Genomic DNA, 16,558 nt, shown 5'->3' with positions numbered 1-16,558 from the left:
CTTCAGGTTCTGAGTCCAGCTGCAGATCTTTACTTTAAACACTTCATAAAACAACAGACAGGAAACATTTCCACTCTGCTGCAATTTCCTCTTTGCCCAAGTTCCACCGTTCACCTCAACCAGCAGCACGTCTGTGATCGTCTGCTCGAGCCTGAACCAGAGATCGAACTCAGCGTTTCACTGATGCTGCAACAAACAGCTGTGAGCTCAGAGTGAGACAATAGGTGGGAAATTATGAAAAAGCATAAAAAACGAGGCACATGTGGCCCATTCAGAAAAATACTACGTTGAATATTTGTGAGCACCCACTGGACACATGCGGTACTTCTCTTTTTATCTGTAGTGGATATCCACAGCAGGTTTGTACACACTGAGGGCACGGTGTCCACTGGGGGGGAGGGGGGGGGGGGATATGTTGGGTCAACACAACCAGAGATAGAGGAATCTGTTGACAGGAAACAGGACAAACTGGTGATGTTGAAATTACAGAAGCTTCTGATGGGAGGAGACAGAACGAGAGGAGGAGAGACGGGAGGAGACTAATCTTTGGTTAGCTCCTCGTTTTACCTAAATAGTAATAAACATGACAAAGGCCCAGATTCAGTTTCTTTAAGGACAACGTGAAGGTAAAGCTCCGTCGGTGTGTGAAGCAGCAGCAGCAGGTCACAGCCGGTCATCGGAGCAGGAGGGAAAACACACACACTGTAAATCTACCAGTGCGGGGGAGCCTGAGCGAGGCCAGACTTCCAGAGCTGTTCTGTGAACTAACCCAGTCGTGCGTATCACGAGCTCAGAGTGAGCAGGGTTCGTCCGGGGCTTCATGTTTTACTGCTCGGCTGAAATTAAAAATCATTTTAACGGTTGACACGGGGAGAGAAGGTTATCAGCAGAAGCCGGTTGTTTCAACCTTAGAAGTTGTAAAGACGCAGGATCGAGCAAGAAACTCTGGAGCTCTAGAAAACAAGAAGGAATGTAAATATACTTTGTTTTGATTTAATTTTACACTTTGGTTTGTGAGGGAATCTTCTTCTCATGTGGCAAAAACATTCATTGGCCTTGAGAACCAACTGATGAGGAGCTGAAGGTCAAAGGTCAAGGTCACCGTGACCTGGTTTTATCCATAACTCAAGAATTCACATTCTCATTATGACAGAATACGTCTGAAACCTTTTCTTCAGCCCCCTCGTTAAATTCATGACCTGAAGGTTGAACTGCAGCTCGACTCTCAGGGGTCGACCAACGACCTTGAGCTGGTAACTCGTCTGGTTTAATAATAAATAAATAACATCACGACCATCCACTCTTATCCACAATCCTCTCTCGTCTTTGTTTAGCAAAAGTCAACACGTGTTCATATTGACTTGTGTTACCGGTGAGTCTGGAGCCGTGTGTGGTTTACATTAAAGCTGTTCACCGTTGGCAGATTAGATCTAGAACCCTCCGGGATCAGGTCTCATGTGCCATGAAGTCTCTCTCCACAGCTGCAGCCTCGAGTAGAGAGCTTCACAGCGTCCTCCGTCATAACGGACTCCCGCCGGTGAAGAGCGGCTGATTTACAGTTTAACCAACACACGTCCACATATTCTTTTTCTGTAACCCCCCCCCATCTACTTACCCCCTCATCTAAAAAAGAAACCCCAGCGCACAATAGATGACTCTCCAGACACCTGGAGAGAGAGACCAGTGTAAATCATATCAAGGAAAACTGTCTCTGGGACGTCATGAAGAGTCTGTGCAGGACAACGGGGGATTGAGTGAGAGTGTGTGTCTGTGTGTGTTTGTCTGTGTGTGAGTGTGTGCGTTGGTCAAAGACATGATTGGACGCTCAGCCGTGAACACGCAGCTTCACTGACCAGACTGCTGAGACAGCTGCTCTGCACACAACAGAGAGGCTGTCTTCAACATGTCTCCGTGAGACACACAAGCAAAAAGGAAAAAACCTTGAAGCGTCAGATCCATCTGTCTTCACCCCCCCGCTGGGCCGCGATCCTGCCGTCACCGCGCCGCTTTGTTCAATCCTCACTTCTGAGCTCTTTTTGTTTCCTGATCAGAACAAACTGCTGTTTCACTCGAGACGGATTCGTCCTGCAGGTGAGACGTCCGCAGGGTATCGCTGATTCCTGAATATCTGATCAGAGACGGAATCCTGATTATTTTATTTTAGTTTATTCCTGCTGCTGCTGGAATTCGTTTTTCTCTAAAAGCCCCCGAGGAATGAACTTTTAGGAAATTTCAAAGTACTTCTGATCGTATTTAACTATATTTTCTCTTTTACTGAAAAACAATTCCAGCTGTTTCTTGACTCGTCCTGCTCTCAGTGCCGTTTACACTTTACGTCCAGTCCAGGCAGGTTGTCCTCATGAGGTCCGATACGGTTTCTAAACCATATGCTGAAAACAAAACCCTCCATAGCCCTGTGTTTTCACTGTACACATAAATATGCAGAATCAGATCTTGCTCTCTGTCATGTAACGGCTGCAACTTCTGCTGCAGGGGTTCGATGCCTATTCAGCTGCTGTATTCACAGATCAATATGCACAACAATCCCCTCCGGACACTTGTTCTCACCAGATTCTCTCAGATTCTTGACTTTGAATTACTTTCCCAGGGTTTAAGATCACAGTGCTGGAGTTTATTCTGGAGAAATATTCAAGTCCTCACTTTTAGGAACCAGTTCTCTGGTTTATTGCAGAACACAGTCGGCCCCTTGTGAACCTTTTTTGCAGAAATGAAGGATTATTAGTTTTGGGCATTTATTTTGCATTTGTCAAGGGAAAACTGACAGACATGAAATATTGAGAAAAGTTATTACAACAAAACAAAAATGTAATGTTTACCTCTCGAGTCCCAGCATCTTCTAAACGTACATTCAGAAGTAAAATGTGAGAGTGACTCCCCCGTGGCTCCCTGTGTCTTTCCTGCTTGTCCCGTGTGCCTGCTTCCTTTAATAAAAGCCAAACTAGTAAACGCATTAAAACACTTCTTCGTCTTTGCCACTTTCTCTGATTCACTTGATTTTCTGTTTCTTTTTTTTTAAATCCATGTTTTTCTTATTTTTCTCTCACGCTAAAAGCTCTTTTCACCAGATCTAAGCGGAGCTCACATCTGATGCCGTACAAGCGGTGGACACAATAAAAGCCGTCACCTTGTGCTATGTAATGCAACTGATTCCAGCGGCAACACAAAGCAGCGGCTCGGTCTGAATAATAAGTGAACACTTCACACAAGTGATATTTAGGGCAGAGCTGTATGGTTGCGTCAGGTTCAGGGGTGTAAACACATTCCTCTCCCGCTATCTGACGTGTTATTTGTGTTCACATCCCTTGAGTTTTATGTGGCAAAGCTCTGATGTAAAGTTTAATAGCTTATTTTCTCCTCCTGTGGGTTGGAGCACCCAGAGAAGCAATAACCCACAATTCAGCTGGACTCGTCCACACTGACTCGAGGTGGGAGAATATGATACTGATTATGGTTTGTGACACCGAGTCTAAAAACCACCCTATTGATTTTTTGTTTATATTCAAAGATTCATGGCAGTGGCTCGGTTTGGGTTGTTTGAACCTCCGACCACTAGATGGCGGTGTTGTAATCTGTCTTCGTCTTTGTCGGCGTGTCTCCACTTCCTCCTTCCATCAGGAAATGAAGCCTTGACTTATCCCAGATACGATCACGTGAGATGGAGCCAGAGTCTGAGCCGTCGTGATTGGCTGATGGAAAAGTTCAGTACTTTGCTCCATGTCCCATCCACTAACATGGAAGAGGCAGCTTATCACCATAGCCTTGATACTGAATGAGTATGTTTGTGTTAAATCATGATGCATCAGTCAATACATCAGGTTTTTAGGAGCAGGAGAATAAAAATAAGGACATAAAAAGCCTGATAATAATGTCAACAAAGGCCTCCTCTCCACACACACACACACAAACCACACACACACACACACACTGCCGGAATCTTCTTATTGTCATGTACGAGCTACACAACCTTGTTACCAGCAGGTTTTGAATACGGTCACTAAATCTCTGCGGCCGAGAGATAACGAGTTTCCTCTCGGCTCTCGAAACGTGTCGTTAACGAACTCGACTCACGCACAACGGATCAAATGAAACTAATCTCTATGATGCATGTGTTGTTGTCTATTATCGCACATTGATTTGTTGCGTATCCTTTGCTTTAGAACACGACTGCACATTAAATACCTGTGTGTGTGTGTGTGTGAGGCTGATTGATTTTGCAGTCGCTGCAGCAGTGACCTCGTGGGTTTGCGATTGTAAACGATGATGTTGTCTTTGTGTTTATAGTCGTCACTCTGTCCTTTATGTGCTGTTGTGTTACTGGTGCAGCTCTACAGTTGTGTTGTCCTGTTATGAACGGTTTCGTCCTCTCTGACCTAGATGTCCACACTGGAGCAGGAAGGAGAGGAGGTGGTGGGACAAGCTCGTTGTCCCTTCGAGTCCCGGCAGTCCAACGTGGGGCTTTTCGCTGGTGAGTCAACTGAGTGATTGTAGAAATGTGATGGGTTCAGGTCCCACAGCTAGTTTTTGTTTTAAAAGTGTCTTTAAAGTACCATCAGTATTGAGTTTGACATGTCCCCCCCCCCCCCCCCCCCTGACAGTGAGTGTCCGTCTCCTTGTGAACATGATGTCTCTAGAAGACCTCGAGGGAATCTTTTCTAATTTGGTGCAAATGTTCATTTCGACTCTCAGGTTAACTGATCAGATTTGGGAGGTCAAAGGTCAAGGTCATGATGGCCTCACAAAGCCATGATGTCTCAAAGCAGAAAGTTCTTTAAAAACTTCTCTTGTTAGCGGAGGCATAAAACTACAGGCCGGTTATTAAAATTTTGTTGTTTTTATTTCGGCTGATGCTGAAAATGAAAGCAGTTCAAATCTTTTGAACATTAAATTGATGTTTATTAAATCAGGAAGTCATCATGGGTGAAACACCAGCGTCAGTGCCTCAGCTCAGAAGCTGGTGTGTTGTGAGAACAAATTTTTCATGTTGAGCCCAGAGATCAAAGCCATCGTAAATCAAGTGTGGATCAAATGTGTCGGTTATCAAAGGAACTTTGAATTTCTCTTTTCGAGGAAACTTGTTCGAAAGCAGTTTTGGATCTTTTTTTGATTTTGCTCTGTCATTATTATTATCATCACCTAATGTAGATAAAGAAGCCGAAAAGCTGATTGATTTGAAAAGACGGACATTACCTGTCTGTTAATTGACGTTTTTATTGTACAGAAGTGAAACTACACATGGTCATTGAATACAACCGTGCACGATACCAAAAGGGAATCATAACCTGTAATTTAAATGTAATAATAGCTGAAGCTACATGTTGGCTGCTTCCTTTCTAAACCTCTGGAAACAGTTACAGCTAAAAAGCAGAATATGAATCAAAGCTCCGATAAACACAGGGTATCGTCTGAATCCGTCTCTTCTGATGGGATCTAATCTGCGGTTAGATACATGTTCTTTTGTACTAATCATAGCGCTGGAGGAAGCTGATCCTCGGTGAACACGTCGGGGTCAATGAGGTTCAGAGCAGAGTGAAGAGAGAAGCAGACCTGCGCTTGCTCCTGCCAGGTTTCCACTGACATTTATGCAAAGTTCACGCGGGTGCGTTATTAAAAGTGACACGTTCTCCTTCATCTCCTCCCGCCGCCTGTTTTCAAAGGGCAATAAAAAGTCATCCGGGACCGAAATAGACACTTAGAAGGAGTGGTGTGTTTGACCTGTCATCCCGGGCCCGTGTTTCTCAATAACTCAATTACTCCTTCCTCTTCTCAGGTGGGGATTTCTACTCGGCCACCATGACCGACTTCCTGGCGAGCGACGCGGTGATCTACCGGAGTCTGGGAGAGAGCAGCCCCGTCCTGCGCACGGTGAAGTACGACTCCAAATGGCTGCGAGGTGAGAATCCGGCGGTTCACACGTTAACGTACAGATGTGACCATGTGATCGGAAGGTTCTTCAGGTTCACAAATTTCACAATCTGGATGGATTCATAAAGAAATCAGGTTTAAACTCTGATTTACTTTCTCTTGAATTCCACAAGAAACTTTTCTAAATTAGATTTTTTAACCAGCTGGAGTTCTTCTGTGTCAGAATAATAAATCTTGTGCGAGTGCTTCTCCTCATTGGTCTGTGCCATTATTCAGATTTGCCATTTTCAGCACTCTCCCTCTTTAAATCTCTCCTGGACACATTTTCCAAATGGAGCATCTGTGTTGCCGGCCCGGCTGCCAGCCTGCTCACAATGCCCCGTCATGTCGGCAACAAGGCGTCTCTGCCAGCACGTTGGTCACACATCTTTCCCCCCCCCGTCTCCCACAGAGCCCCATTTCCTCCACGCCATCGAGTACGGGAACTACGTGTACTTCTTCCTCAGCGAGATCGCCGTGGAGTACACCACACTTGGCAAGGTGAGGCGCTCGTCTCAGGCCCGACGCTCTATCCAGAGCTGTGGCTTCGGTTCTTTTAGTTTCTGAAGCTGAACATCACATCAGTGTGTTGACGTCCTTCAACAACATCAGGGATGAATCAGGATCTCTCTCTCTCTCTCTCTCTCTCTCTCTCTCTCTCTCTCTCTCTCTCTCTCTCTCTCTCTCTCTCTCTCTCTCCCTGCTCAGGTGGTTTTCTCCAGAGTGGCTCGTGTTTGCAAGAACGACAACGGCGGCTCCCCGAGGGTCCTGGAGCGGTACTGGACCTCGTTCCTCAAAGCCCGGCTGAACTGCTCCGTCCCCGGCGACTCCTTCTTCTACTTCGACGTGCTGCAGTCGCTGACCAACGTGATGCAGATCAACCACCGGCCGGCGGTGCTCGGCGTCTTCACCACGCAGGCGAACAGGTCAGTGCCTCGTGGGCCGTGTCACCGGTTCACTGTCTGGTGATTTCTATTTCCCAAAAGTGAGGCTGAGGTCAGATCAGGAGAATACTCAGTGACGGTACGTGGTCTGGTGCCGTACTGTGTGCAAAGATGGACGTTATGACATCTCCCCCTGGTGGCTGGCGGCAGTACAGGTCATAAGCCCTGCCTCCTCCATGTTAGCTGATGGGACAGGGACCAAACTTTTCTCAATGAAGGTTTTTAGTTTTTTCCTCGCAACTACGGCTCCATAGTCCATCTTATTTACACCCTCCTTGAAAGTCCGGCCTCCAAAGTTGACTTTACATCCAACCTGAAGCAGTTTTTAGACATGAACACTAAAAAATGTCGTAATAATGCGTCTGGACATTTGTCTTTCACATGTGAAGAAGCAGCAGGAGATTGTTTGGGTCTACTAAAGGAACATGTCCAGAGCATAGAGCAGCAGGAGGCAGGACATGAAGTAAACATTCTGCTTCTTTAGATAAATAAAGTGACTCGGCAGAAACAGATAAATAAGAAGCATTTAAGTGTTGTGTGCACATGCAGCAGTTTGTGTCGACCTTGGACACGCAGCCCGAATCTCCGACCTTTGTCTCGCTCTGTGTAACGTCCCCTCTCTCTCTCTGTGACCCCCTCACCAGCATCACCGGCTCGGCGGTCTGTGCTTTCTACATGGACGACATCGAGAAGGCCTTCAGTGGCAAATTCAAAGAGCAGAGGAACAGCGAGTCGGCGTGGACACCTGTTCCCGAGGAGCAAGTCCCTAAGCCAAGGTGAGAGGCAAAACCTTTAAATAGCAAACTGTCACTTTGCAGGAACGTTGTGTCTCTGCGTCTGACAATAGAGACTCTGCAGCTGCTGTTGTTATTGTTCTGGAAGAATCCCAGCATGCACCTGTTTCCTCCCTCCTGCTCGTCGCCAAGAACAAACAGCTGCCAGAGCTTTTCTTCATCTGTGCCCATGGACGTTGATTCGGTGCTGATGAGTTTTTCTTTTCTCCTCCTCCTCCGCCTCACAGGCCGGGCTGCTGCGCCGGCGAGGGCTCGGCGGCGGCGTACAAGTCGTCCACGACCTTCCCCGACGAGACGCTGACCTTCATCAAGTCCTACCCGCTCATGGACGAGTCGGTGCCCTCGGTCAACGACAGGCCCTACTTCACCAGAACCACCAGCAGGTACCAAATCTGTTCTCTTCAATAAACCACAGAGAGACTTTGTGTTTAATCATTATAAGTATAATTTCTTTTGGATTTTGGTCTGATGAAGATGAGCAAACAATCAAAATGATGAAGCCCTCACTTTGAGAGTATTTATAGAATCTAAACCACTGACTGATCAGCCAAGAATCAACAGATGAACTGATTTTGAAATTATTCATGAGCAGAAACCAAATTTAAAAATGCTTCTACATTTAATTAGTATTTTCAATATTGATTTGCACTATAAAATTTTATATCAGAGTGAAATAATAGCAAAGTTAAGTTGCAGTTAAGCTCGATTAATTTGTCAGTTGACAATTTTTTATTTAATTGTTAATTTATGCTAAAAACGTGTTAGAAATTAATTCCCAAGCATTTTAGCTGATCACTTTAAAATGGATGGATTCCCGGTTTCAGCTCTAAAGGTATAAATTATTCTGCCGCCTCACTGTAACTCATGGTTTGAAGTTTGGCTCCGGTTTTGCTAAATGTCTCTAATGCACCACCTCGTTCACCAGAACTCATTAAATGACCTGCACAGCTTTTTGTTGAAGTGCTCTCAGATCCTCAGTGTGCTCCTCTGAACACATCTTCATTAAATCTGGTTAAACAAAAACACGGTGGTTAAATGGACGTCGGCTCTGCTGCAGAGCTTCGCTGAAATTATGACAAAGGTCTTCGAGAGAAAATACCTTTTCTGTCGTGGTTAGTACGCAGGTATGATTATTTTCCATTTTTCACACTCGTGGAAGGGGGGGGGGGGCTGTGGTCAGTATCGACGCGTGAGCTCAGGTGGAACACACAACCTTCTCCCTCGTTAAAATCCAGTGCACGTCAAAGAGGAGCTGGAGGAGAGCTTCCTTCAGCCCTGACCTGTGTGTGTGTGTGTGTGTGTGTCTGTGTGTGTGTGTCCGTGTGTGTGAGGTGACATTTAAGAGTCCACTGATTTCACATGATGATGGGTAGAAGGTTGAATTTGTGATGAAAGTCACTGATGTCGCACAAACCTCAGACACGGAGGTACACAGGTAGATACACACTGTAGAATCAGCCTCCACACACACAGACACACACACAGTGCACAGGAGCCTCTTCCATGCCTCCTTAAGCAGAGCCAGGCTCACAGCCAACCCAACGCTGCAGAGACTGGCGCCAAAACCATCACATCTGCCTGGTCCCCAGAGACGGGCTGGATAAATGAAACCCAACCAGAAGAGCGTCACATGATACTGCCGGAGCGACTGGGAGCTACTGGGGGAGGAGCCCGGGCACTGGAGCCTCCGCGGGAGTCCTTTTATCAAAGATTCTCCAAAGCGAGTGATGCCAAAGAATAGAAGTGGTTTATTATCGGCAGTTTGTTTGTTCAGGTCCCAGAGCCTGAGAAAGTGAAGCTGATCCCTCTGTCAACTGCCGCTGGACTCAAGGTGCCCTTCAGCCCGGTTCTCAATTCCCCCCCCCCCCCCCCCCCCCCCTGCACCGCCGGAGCCGGCAGTCAACAGCTGTGGTGATACTGTGGTGATACTGGGCAGCTCCCAGGTGTGAGGAGCCGGATGAAGCGCTGCTCGGAATAAAGCAACACCTTCCTCAGAAACACCAAACTGAAAGGAGAGGGAGTCTGCAGAGTGTCGCTGGGGGGGCGGATCGATGGGACGTGGGTGGATGGATGGATGGAGGGAAGAATTAATGGGATGAAGGGATTAAGGGATGTAGGCGAGGATGGCGGGGATGGTGGGACGGGAGATGGAGTGATTGATTGCAGACTGATGCCTTTTACAATGAGCCCAGCGCTCGCCTACTGTTGGTTTTGTTTACTGTGAGAAATCGACTTTGACGAAAAGCGATCAGACACGAACCTGCAGATCTGACACCGCCGGCTCCTTCTGCTCAAACCAGTGAGAATAGAGACGTCAGCTTCACTTTAGAAGACGCGTCCATTTCATTTTCAACTCCACGTCCCTTGGTGATTATTTCCCTTGTTTGTTTGTTTGTGTCTCGTGCAGATTCAAGTTGACCCAGATAGCCGTGGACACGTCGGCGGGGCCGTATAAGAACTACACGGTGGTCTTCCTGGGCTCGGACAACGGCCACGTGCTGAAGATCCTCGCCAGCACCGAGGGAGCCAACGCCTCGTTCGGCACGCAGCTCCTGGAGGACATCGACGTCTACAACCCCAACAAGTGAGACCGTCTCACCGGTTCCAGCTCTCCGTCTTTGTCCTCTAATGCCCCCCCTCGTTTTTCACTTTCTTTGTCGTTTACTCAGCTTCTTTTTCCACTTTCTCTGTTCGTCTCTTCTTCTCCTCTGACGTGTCCTGCCCACCCACTCGGTCTTTTGTCACCCTGTACAGCCGTAGGGGGGGGGGGGGGGCTTTCTTTTCCCTGTGTCGTCTTTTGTGTCTTTCTGACTGCACAACTCGGGGATCTGCACGATGTTCGACTCACACTCAGACGGTGCCACTTGCAGCACAGTTTATGACTTATTGTTGTAAACAGATGAAAACAAGTGGAAGCGTGTGACGGTGACAGTGTGTGTTTGTCCTCTGTCCCCAGGTGCAACGTGCGGGGGGAGGACCGGAGGGTGCTGGGCCTGGAGCTGGACCGGGACCATCACGCCGTGTTCGTGGCCTTTTCCAGCTGCGTGATCAGGGTGCCGCTCAGCCGCTGCTCCGACTACAGCACCTGCAAGAAGTGAGTCACCTGTGGAGCACAGTGTGGGCTTGTTGGTGTTATTGTTTATCTAGAAAAAACTCGTTTTCCACGAGGAGCTGTGAAATATGAACGTTTCTGGAGTTTGTGTTTCTCATGTGGAGAAGCAGCAGGAGAAGTTCCGGTCAGACTCGTTCACAGCAACAGCAAAATGTCTTTAGTAGTTGACGTCTTCTACGTGTATTTTTCCTTCTTGGATATTTGTATTCACACTCTCAAACTCTTTCTGGATATTTGGATATGTTCTAGTCAGATCTATAGATGAAGGAAAATGAGTAGAAGTCACAGCCTTTAGTAGAAAAAGCTCTTTGTAGTGTTTTCTGAGGTACAAATGTGTATTTGAAAGCAGGATGAATATGATTTTCAAGTTGTTGGAAGGTCTTGAAACCAGCCTGGAGATCGAGGCCGCTCAGTGAAGTCAGGGTTTCCTCCCTGGGCACCAGCTCTGCCGGGGAACTCCAGTAAAACGCCATCGATTTCCTCTGCAGCTCCCAATTTAAGAAATGTGTCCACTCATGGGGCTGTTAGAGGGGATCTGGACAAACACCGGCACCAAATAACAGGTGTTAGTGGATCATCGGCCTGGTTCAGGGACTTTCCCCCCCCCGAAAGTGAGAACGAGGAATAAACTTAGCAGCAGGACGAAGTTCAGTGAGGCCGAAGAAATGTTGTGTTTGGGAAACAGTCAAAGTTCTGATCAGATTCCAGTTGGAGATGAAAATGAGCTGCAGTTGAAGTTGATAGTTCATTAACTTTATCTTAGTTATACTTGGACAGAGTTATTTCAATGTCTTTGTCTGATGTGGAAAATATAATTAAAGACCTGGTGCCAATAAATCAACTTTATCCATAGACAGGTAAGAAAAAACCTGCCTCCTCCATGTTAATGAACGGGACAACAATGGAATTCTCCTTATTATTGTGTCCGTGTTTTTGACAAGTTTGGTTTGAATTAGTTATTTGATGAAATTAATCTCATGATTGACAACTGAGACTGACTCGTTATTGGTCAAAACCTGTATCTGGGATATTTGAGCATCATTTTTCCCTAAGTGGAGAAGTGTTTTCAGGTTGCTGAGGAAACAAAAAACACATTTGTCTCTAAATTGAATCATTTTGGACGTCAGACAAATAAAAGAAACACTTCGGAGTCAGAGGAAGAGTGACGGCCATCTTTCAATGTTTTATAGACGACAAGAATTTGAAATAGAGGGAGAGAGAGAGAGAGAAGAGGAGATTCATCAATTATGAATCGTTTATTAGTTGTGAACTGTCCACGGTGATCATGCGCTCGTCGGGCTGTGAACACAGTTGTGTGGTTGTTATTGTCTGGTGGAGAAGCTGTAAAGTGCGTCTGTCAGGAGGCCGACGGGCTTCACAGCAGCTTTATGAGCCGAGCACAGTGAAGCCTTCAAGCGTCTCTGTTTTTCTTCAGCCTTTTGTTTTTCCAGGCCGATGTTTTAACCCCAGCTTCAGCAGAGTTGCTCCCCAGCTTCGGAATCTATTTTTGGGGCTCTGAGGAATGTCGAGCCCCCCCCCCCCCCCATTCGCTCTTTGTCAACCCCTCTCACCCAGAGTCAGGATTTCTCCTCAGCTCCACCGGGGGAATACAGACACACACAGCTCCATAGCATGCTAACCCCTTGTTGTGAAGGTCTGGAGAAGCTCTCAAAATCACTCATTCATAAATTGGATCCAGCTGATTGGCCAGGAGCCACCATCGAAGCTGCAGGAGAGAAAGGAGGAGGAGGAAGAGGAGGAGGAGGAGGTCTGCCTTACATAAGCTTATGGGCCGGCTTCATCCCCAAACCCATGGTAGAGCCTCCAGCGCACCTCCTCCTGGGAGTAGAGGCCTTATAAGCCTCATCAGCAGAGGCCAGGAGGTCAGGTTTCAACCTCCTTCACCTCCTTCACCACACCGATGAATCCGTCTCCCTCCAGATGAGATCTACTCCATCTCCCTGTTTCTCTGCCTCCATCTTCTCTCTGCTTCTGAATTTCTCTGTGTTTCTTTCTCCGTCTCACTGGAGTCGGCACCGTCGGGTTTCTCTTCTTCACCCGAGGCCCCTGCTGCCGATATCAGGTTTCAGAAACTGTTTTGAGCAGCGGCTGGGAACTGAATGAAATGTGAGGTTTTAATACTGAAAAAAATAAAAATACAAAGAGTGGGCAGAGGAGGCCCCGAAACCCTGAACTACTCAGCTCCCAGTGTTTTATATGAACAGAATCAGATAAATAACTGTATTATTGTTACTGTCACCTACTGTAAAAAGATCTGTTGATTTTAGAAGTAGACAAAACAAAGTTATTGGGTTTCATTTTTGTGGTTTTATTCATAATTGATGTTGGTTCTAGTGAATCCAGCTCACAAAGCAACTGTTGAGATCTCAGACAACAACTCAACACAGTGTTCAAACCAACACAAAGTTTATTATGAAACCACATACAGTTGTTTTGTGTTGTGTAGTTTGAGATGAAACCAGCTCCAGTGGGTCTGTGTTGTGTAGTTTGAGATGAACCCAGCTCCAGTTTGTCTTTGTTGTGTAGTTTGAGATGAATCCAGCTCCAGTGCGTCTGTGTTGTGTAGTTTGAGATAAATCCAGCTCCAGTGCGTCTGTGTTGTGTAGTTTGAGATGAACCCAGCTCCAGTTGGTCTGTGTTGTGTAGTTTGAGATGAACCCAGCCCCAGTTGGTCTGTGTTGTGTAGTTTGAGATGAACCCAGCTCCAGTTGGTATGTGTTGTGTAGTTTGAGATGAAACCAGCTCCAGTGGGTCTGTGTTGTGTAGTTTGAGATGAAACCAGCTCCAGTGGGTCTGTGTTGTGTAGTTTGAGATGAATCAAGCTCCAGTTGGTCTGTGTTGTGTAGTTTGAGATGAAACCAGCTCCAGTTGGTCTGTGTTGTGTAGTTTTAGAGGAAACCAGCTCCAGTCAGTCAGTGTTGTGTTACCAGCTGGATGTGGGCTAAGTGACAGCTGGATGTTGTGCGTCCCGGCCTCAGCAGCTGGATGAATCCCGTCCCCCCTCAACAGCTAATGGATGTTCCTTACACACACACCTTTGTGTTACTCATAGCATGACAGCATGCGGGCGAGACGGAGGAAGAGGAGTCTGAGGTTTTAAAGAGCGACGAGGGACACACACACACACACACACACGTGTCGTATATATTCAAGCTGCTCGTTGGAGAAGAGACGTCACGTGAAGAAGCAACGACTTCGCTCCACAGCTGGACACATGTGGTCCGTTCCCCCTGCAGAGGTTCACAGGTTCACCCCCGTCATATCGCTGAGGGGGGGGAAGGAGGCAGGCACAGTGTTGGGGGGGAATTCATATACACCTTGTGGCTCGGGTATGAATCATTTATTTGAAGCCGCTCGATTCCCTGTCACATATTGGAAACCACAGACACACGGGCCGGAGTGACTCCGGGGGGGGGGGGCTCCGGCTGTGATGCTCTGACAGAGCAAAGGAATAAATAACCGCTCAGGGTTTTATTGGAGTGGGGGGGGGGGGGGGGACTGAAAGTTGGTTTTGATGATGAAGGAAAAGTTTGTGATTCACTCTGAAGTTTGGATTCTTTCCACTTCCTGTGTGTGTCTGGGTTCAGACCAGGTGACGGGGAGCATTGATTCCTGCAGCTGGAGCTCACTGAAGCTCCTGCTTTCTAATTTCCAATTGATTTTTTTTTGTGGGAGGCTTTGAATTTTAGAAGCTTTTGTTTTGTGTGTCTGTTGGTTTGTTAAATTATTTGTATGGATTACACACACAGCCTACTAAACGGATTCCCACAGAACTTAGAGGGAGGATGTGGTTTTCTATTTTTAGATCGTTCAGCTCTTTTCCTAAAGAACACATAATGGAGTGTTTGTGCAGTTTGGTTCAGATCCCAATAAAAGTGCTATTCTAGTTTGTTTGAAGTTTAGCAGGGTTACACACAAACTACAGGATGGATTACCATGAAACGGGGGGGGGGGGGGGCATATTAAGCAGGCTGGTATCAAGTATGTGTTATTTTGTGCGGATCCAGTTTTGAGTGGATTCACTGCGGAAACAATTACTTCTTAGAAACCTGTAACTACCCTGATGTGTATCTGAGAAACTTAGTGTGTTTGTTCTTAGCTATGATGTTTGTTTGAATTTGTGTCTCTGATGCACTTGTGAATGTGCACGTTGTTCTGCAGAGCACTTTCCCTCTGGGAATCATAATTGGAGGAATAATGTTTGTTTACCAGGAAGAAGCTCTTCTTCTCCGACTCCGACCTAAAGACCTCACGGGACATTCTACTGAGATTGAACAGAACCTTTAGGAGCTTCAGTGAATCTGGATGAACTGCAGAGCGTCATGGTGAAGAATGTGCTTCCTGGAAAGAACAACAGCATCGAGTGTTTGTGAGAGTGTGACCTTCACTGGAGCCTCGGATCAGTTTCCCATGATCCCTGTGGTCAGTGCTGTCGTGTCAGGAAGAGTCTGCATGAGCAACAACTGTGTTTCATGAGAAGAGACGAGATCATTGGGCTTTATCGTCCAGCTCTGGGAACTAATAGAGCTAGAAGGGAATAAATAAGTAAAACAATACAATAACAACATGAGGAACTATGAAATAAAAGGAATATATACAAGAATATTATTGTTTTACAGTTTAATTTTAGCTGAAACCCTGAGTGAGATATTCGGTGTCTTTTGCAGCCACTTGTTATTTCGAGTTGTGAGTGAGTCTGGATTTGTTGAGTCCTCATCAGGTTGTTTGCTCCTGTGTGTAGTTGTTGTTGTTTTTCTCGTCGTCTCCACAAAAACAAAACAGTTGAAACTGAGCACTGCACATCAAACTCCGAGCTGCAGGCATCAGACAGGAAGTGGTTCCTGTCGTGTGTTACCTCACTGTGCCTGAGTGACACGCGGCTCTCTGAGGACTCCTCTGTGTGCAGACGGAGGATGACGGTTGTGCGACTCCTGCGTTTTAAAGTTTGGATTGTTGTAAGTCGTTTTATGGGGGGGGATTTTAAAAACAGGTCACAGGGGTTCTCATTAAAACTTGCTCTTTGGCTGCCATTAAAGGTTTCAGGTTTGAAATCACGACGGGCGCCACCACCAGCGAGCTGATGGCATTTCCGTTTTGTGTGTTTTCTTTAATCTCTGATGGGGGGGGGGGGGGGGTTCAGCACAACAGGCTTAAAACATCTCCAAAGCGACTGCTCATGTAAATATTGTCGTCTGTTGTCGTTTCTTTTGTCCCTTGTGTGCGTTACGCTCAAAAAAACAACTCCCTCCTTGGCGCCCGGCGCTGCTTTACAATGACACAGTGGCAGAGCGGACACCGAGAGGATCGAGAGACCGGCTCCTCAGTGAGGGATTAAAAAAACTACAGACTTAAATGAAACATGAGCAACTGACAGCAGATCAGCAGAGGAGTTTAATCAACAGAAGTGACACGTGGCTCAGGGAGGAGGAGACGCCGCCGTGTTCGGACGCTGCCGGGAACTGACACCGTGCAGAATGTGACTAATGGCTGTTGATGCCGGTTGATGCCGACGGTCTGAAGGGGAGGAAGTAAACAATCTGCACTAAATCACACAACAGACCAACAGTCAGAAGAAGATCCACTCGTCTGCTGACTGCCGACACGAGGCCCACGCCACAACTGAACCAGAGTGAAGCCGGAGTGAAGCCGGAGTGAAGCCGGAGTGAAGCTAACGACCTGCAGTGAACTCCACTTAAAGGAACATTCAGAATATAAACAGGAGACTCCAGACTACAGGAAAAATGATTTTCTCTTCAGCAGATATT

At 46.8% G+C, this 16,558-nt stretch overlaps 1 protein-coding gene across 4 annotated transcripts in view; it reads left to right on the top strand.

Moving 5' to 3' along the window:
* Positions 1 to 16,558, top strand: part of sema6e (sema domain, transmembrane domain (TM), and cytoplasmic domain, (semaphorin) 6E) — a 132,079-nt gene that overhangs the window by 85,681 nt on the left and 29,840 nt on the right. For all 4 annotated transcript variants that reach the window (XM_062399297.1, XM_062399295.1, XM_062399298.1 and 1 more), the window contains 8 exons: positions 4,396 to 4,486; positions 5,789 to 5,911; positions 6,335 to 6,423; positions 6,631 to 6,848; positions 7,511 to 7,642; positions 7,888 to 8,043; positions 10,068 to 10,244; positions 10,617 to 10,754. In XM_062399297.1, coding sequence (XP_062255281.1) covers positions 4,396 to 4,486; positions 5,789 to 5,911; positions 6,335 to 6,423; positions 6,631 to 6,848; positions 7,511 to 7,642; positions 7,888 to 8,043; positions 10,068 to 10,244; positions 10,617 to 10,754 — 1,124 coding nt within the window. The remainder of the gene's footprint in view (positions 1 to 4,395; positions 4,487 to 5,788; positions 5,912 to 6,334; positions 6,424 to 6,630; positions 6,849 to 7,510; positions 7,643 to 7,887; positions 8,044 to 10,067; positions 10,245 to 10,616; positions 10,755 to 16,558) is intronic.

Source organism: Platichthys flesus, chromosome 11 (genome assembly GCF_949316205.1).
Source record: "Platichthys flesus chromosome 11, fPlaFle2.1, whole genome shotgun sequence".
Taxonomy (NCBI): domain Eukaryota; kingdom Metazoa; phylum Chordata; class Actinopteri; order Pleuronectiformes; family Pleuronectidae; genus Platichthys; species Platichthys flesus.
Note: the sequence above shows the minus strand (reverse complement) of the source record. Positions and strands in the feature narration are given on the sequence as shown.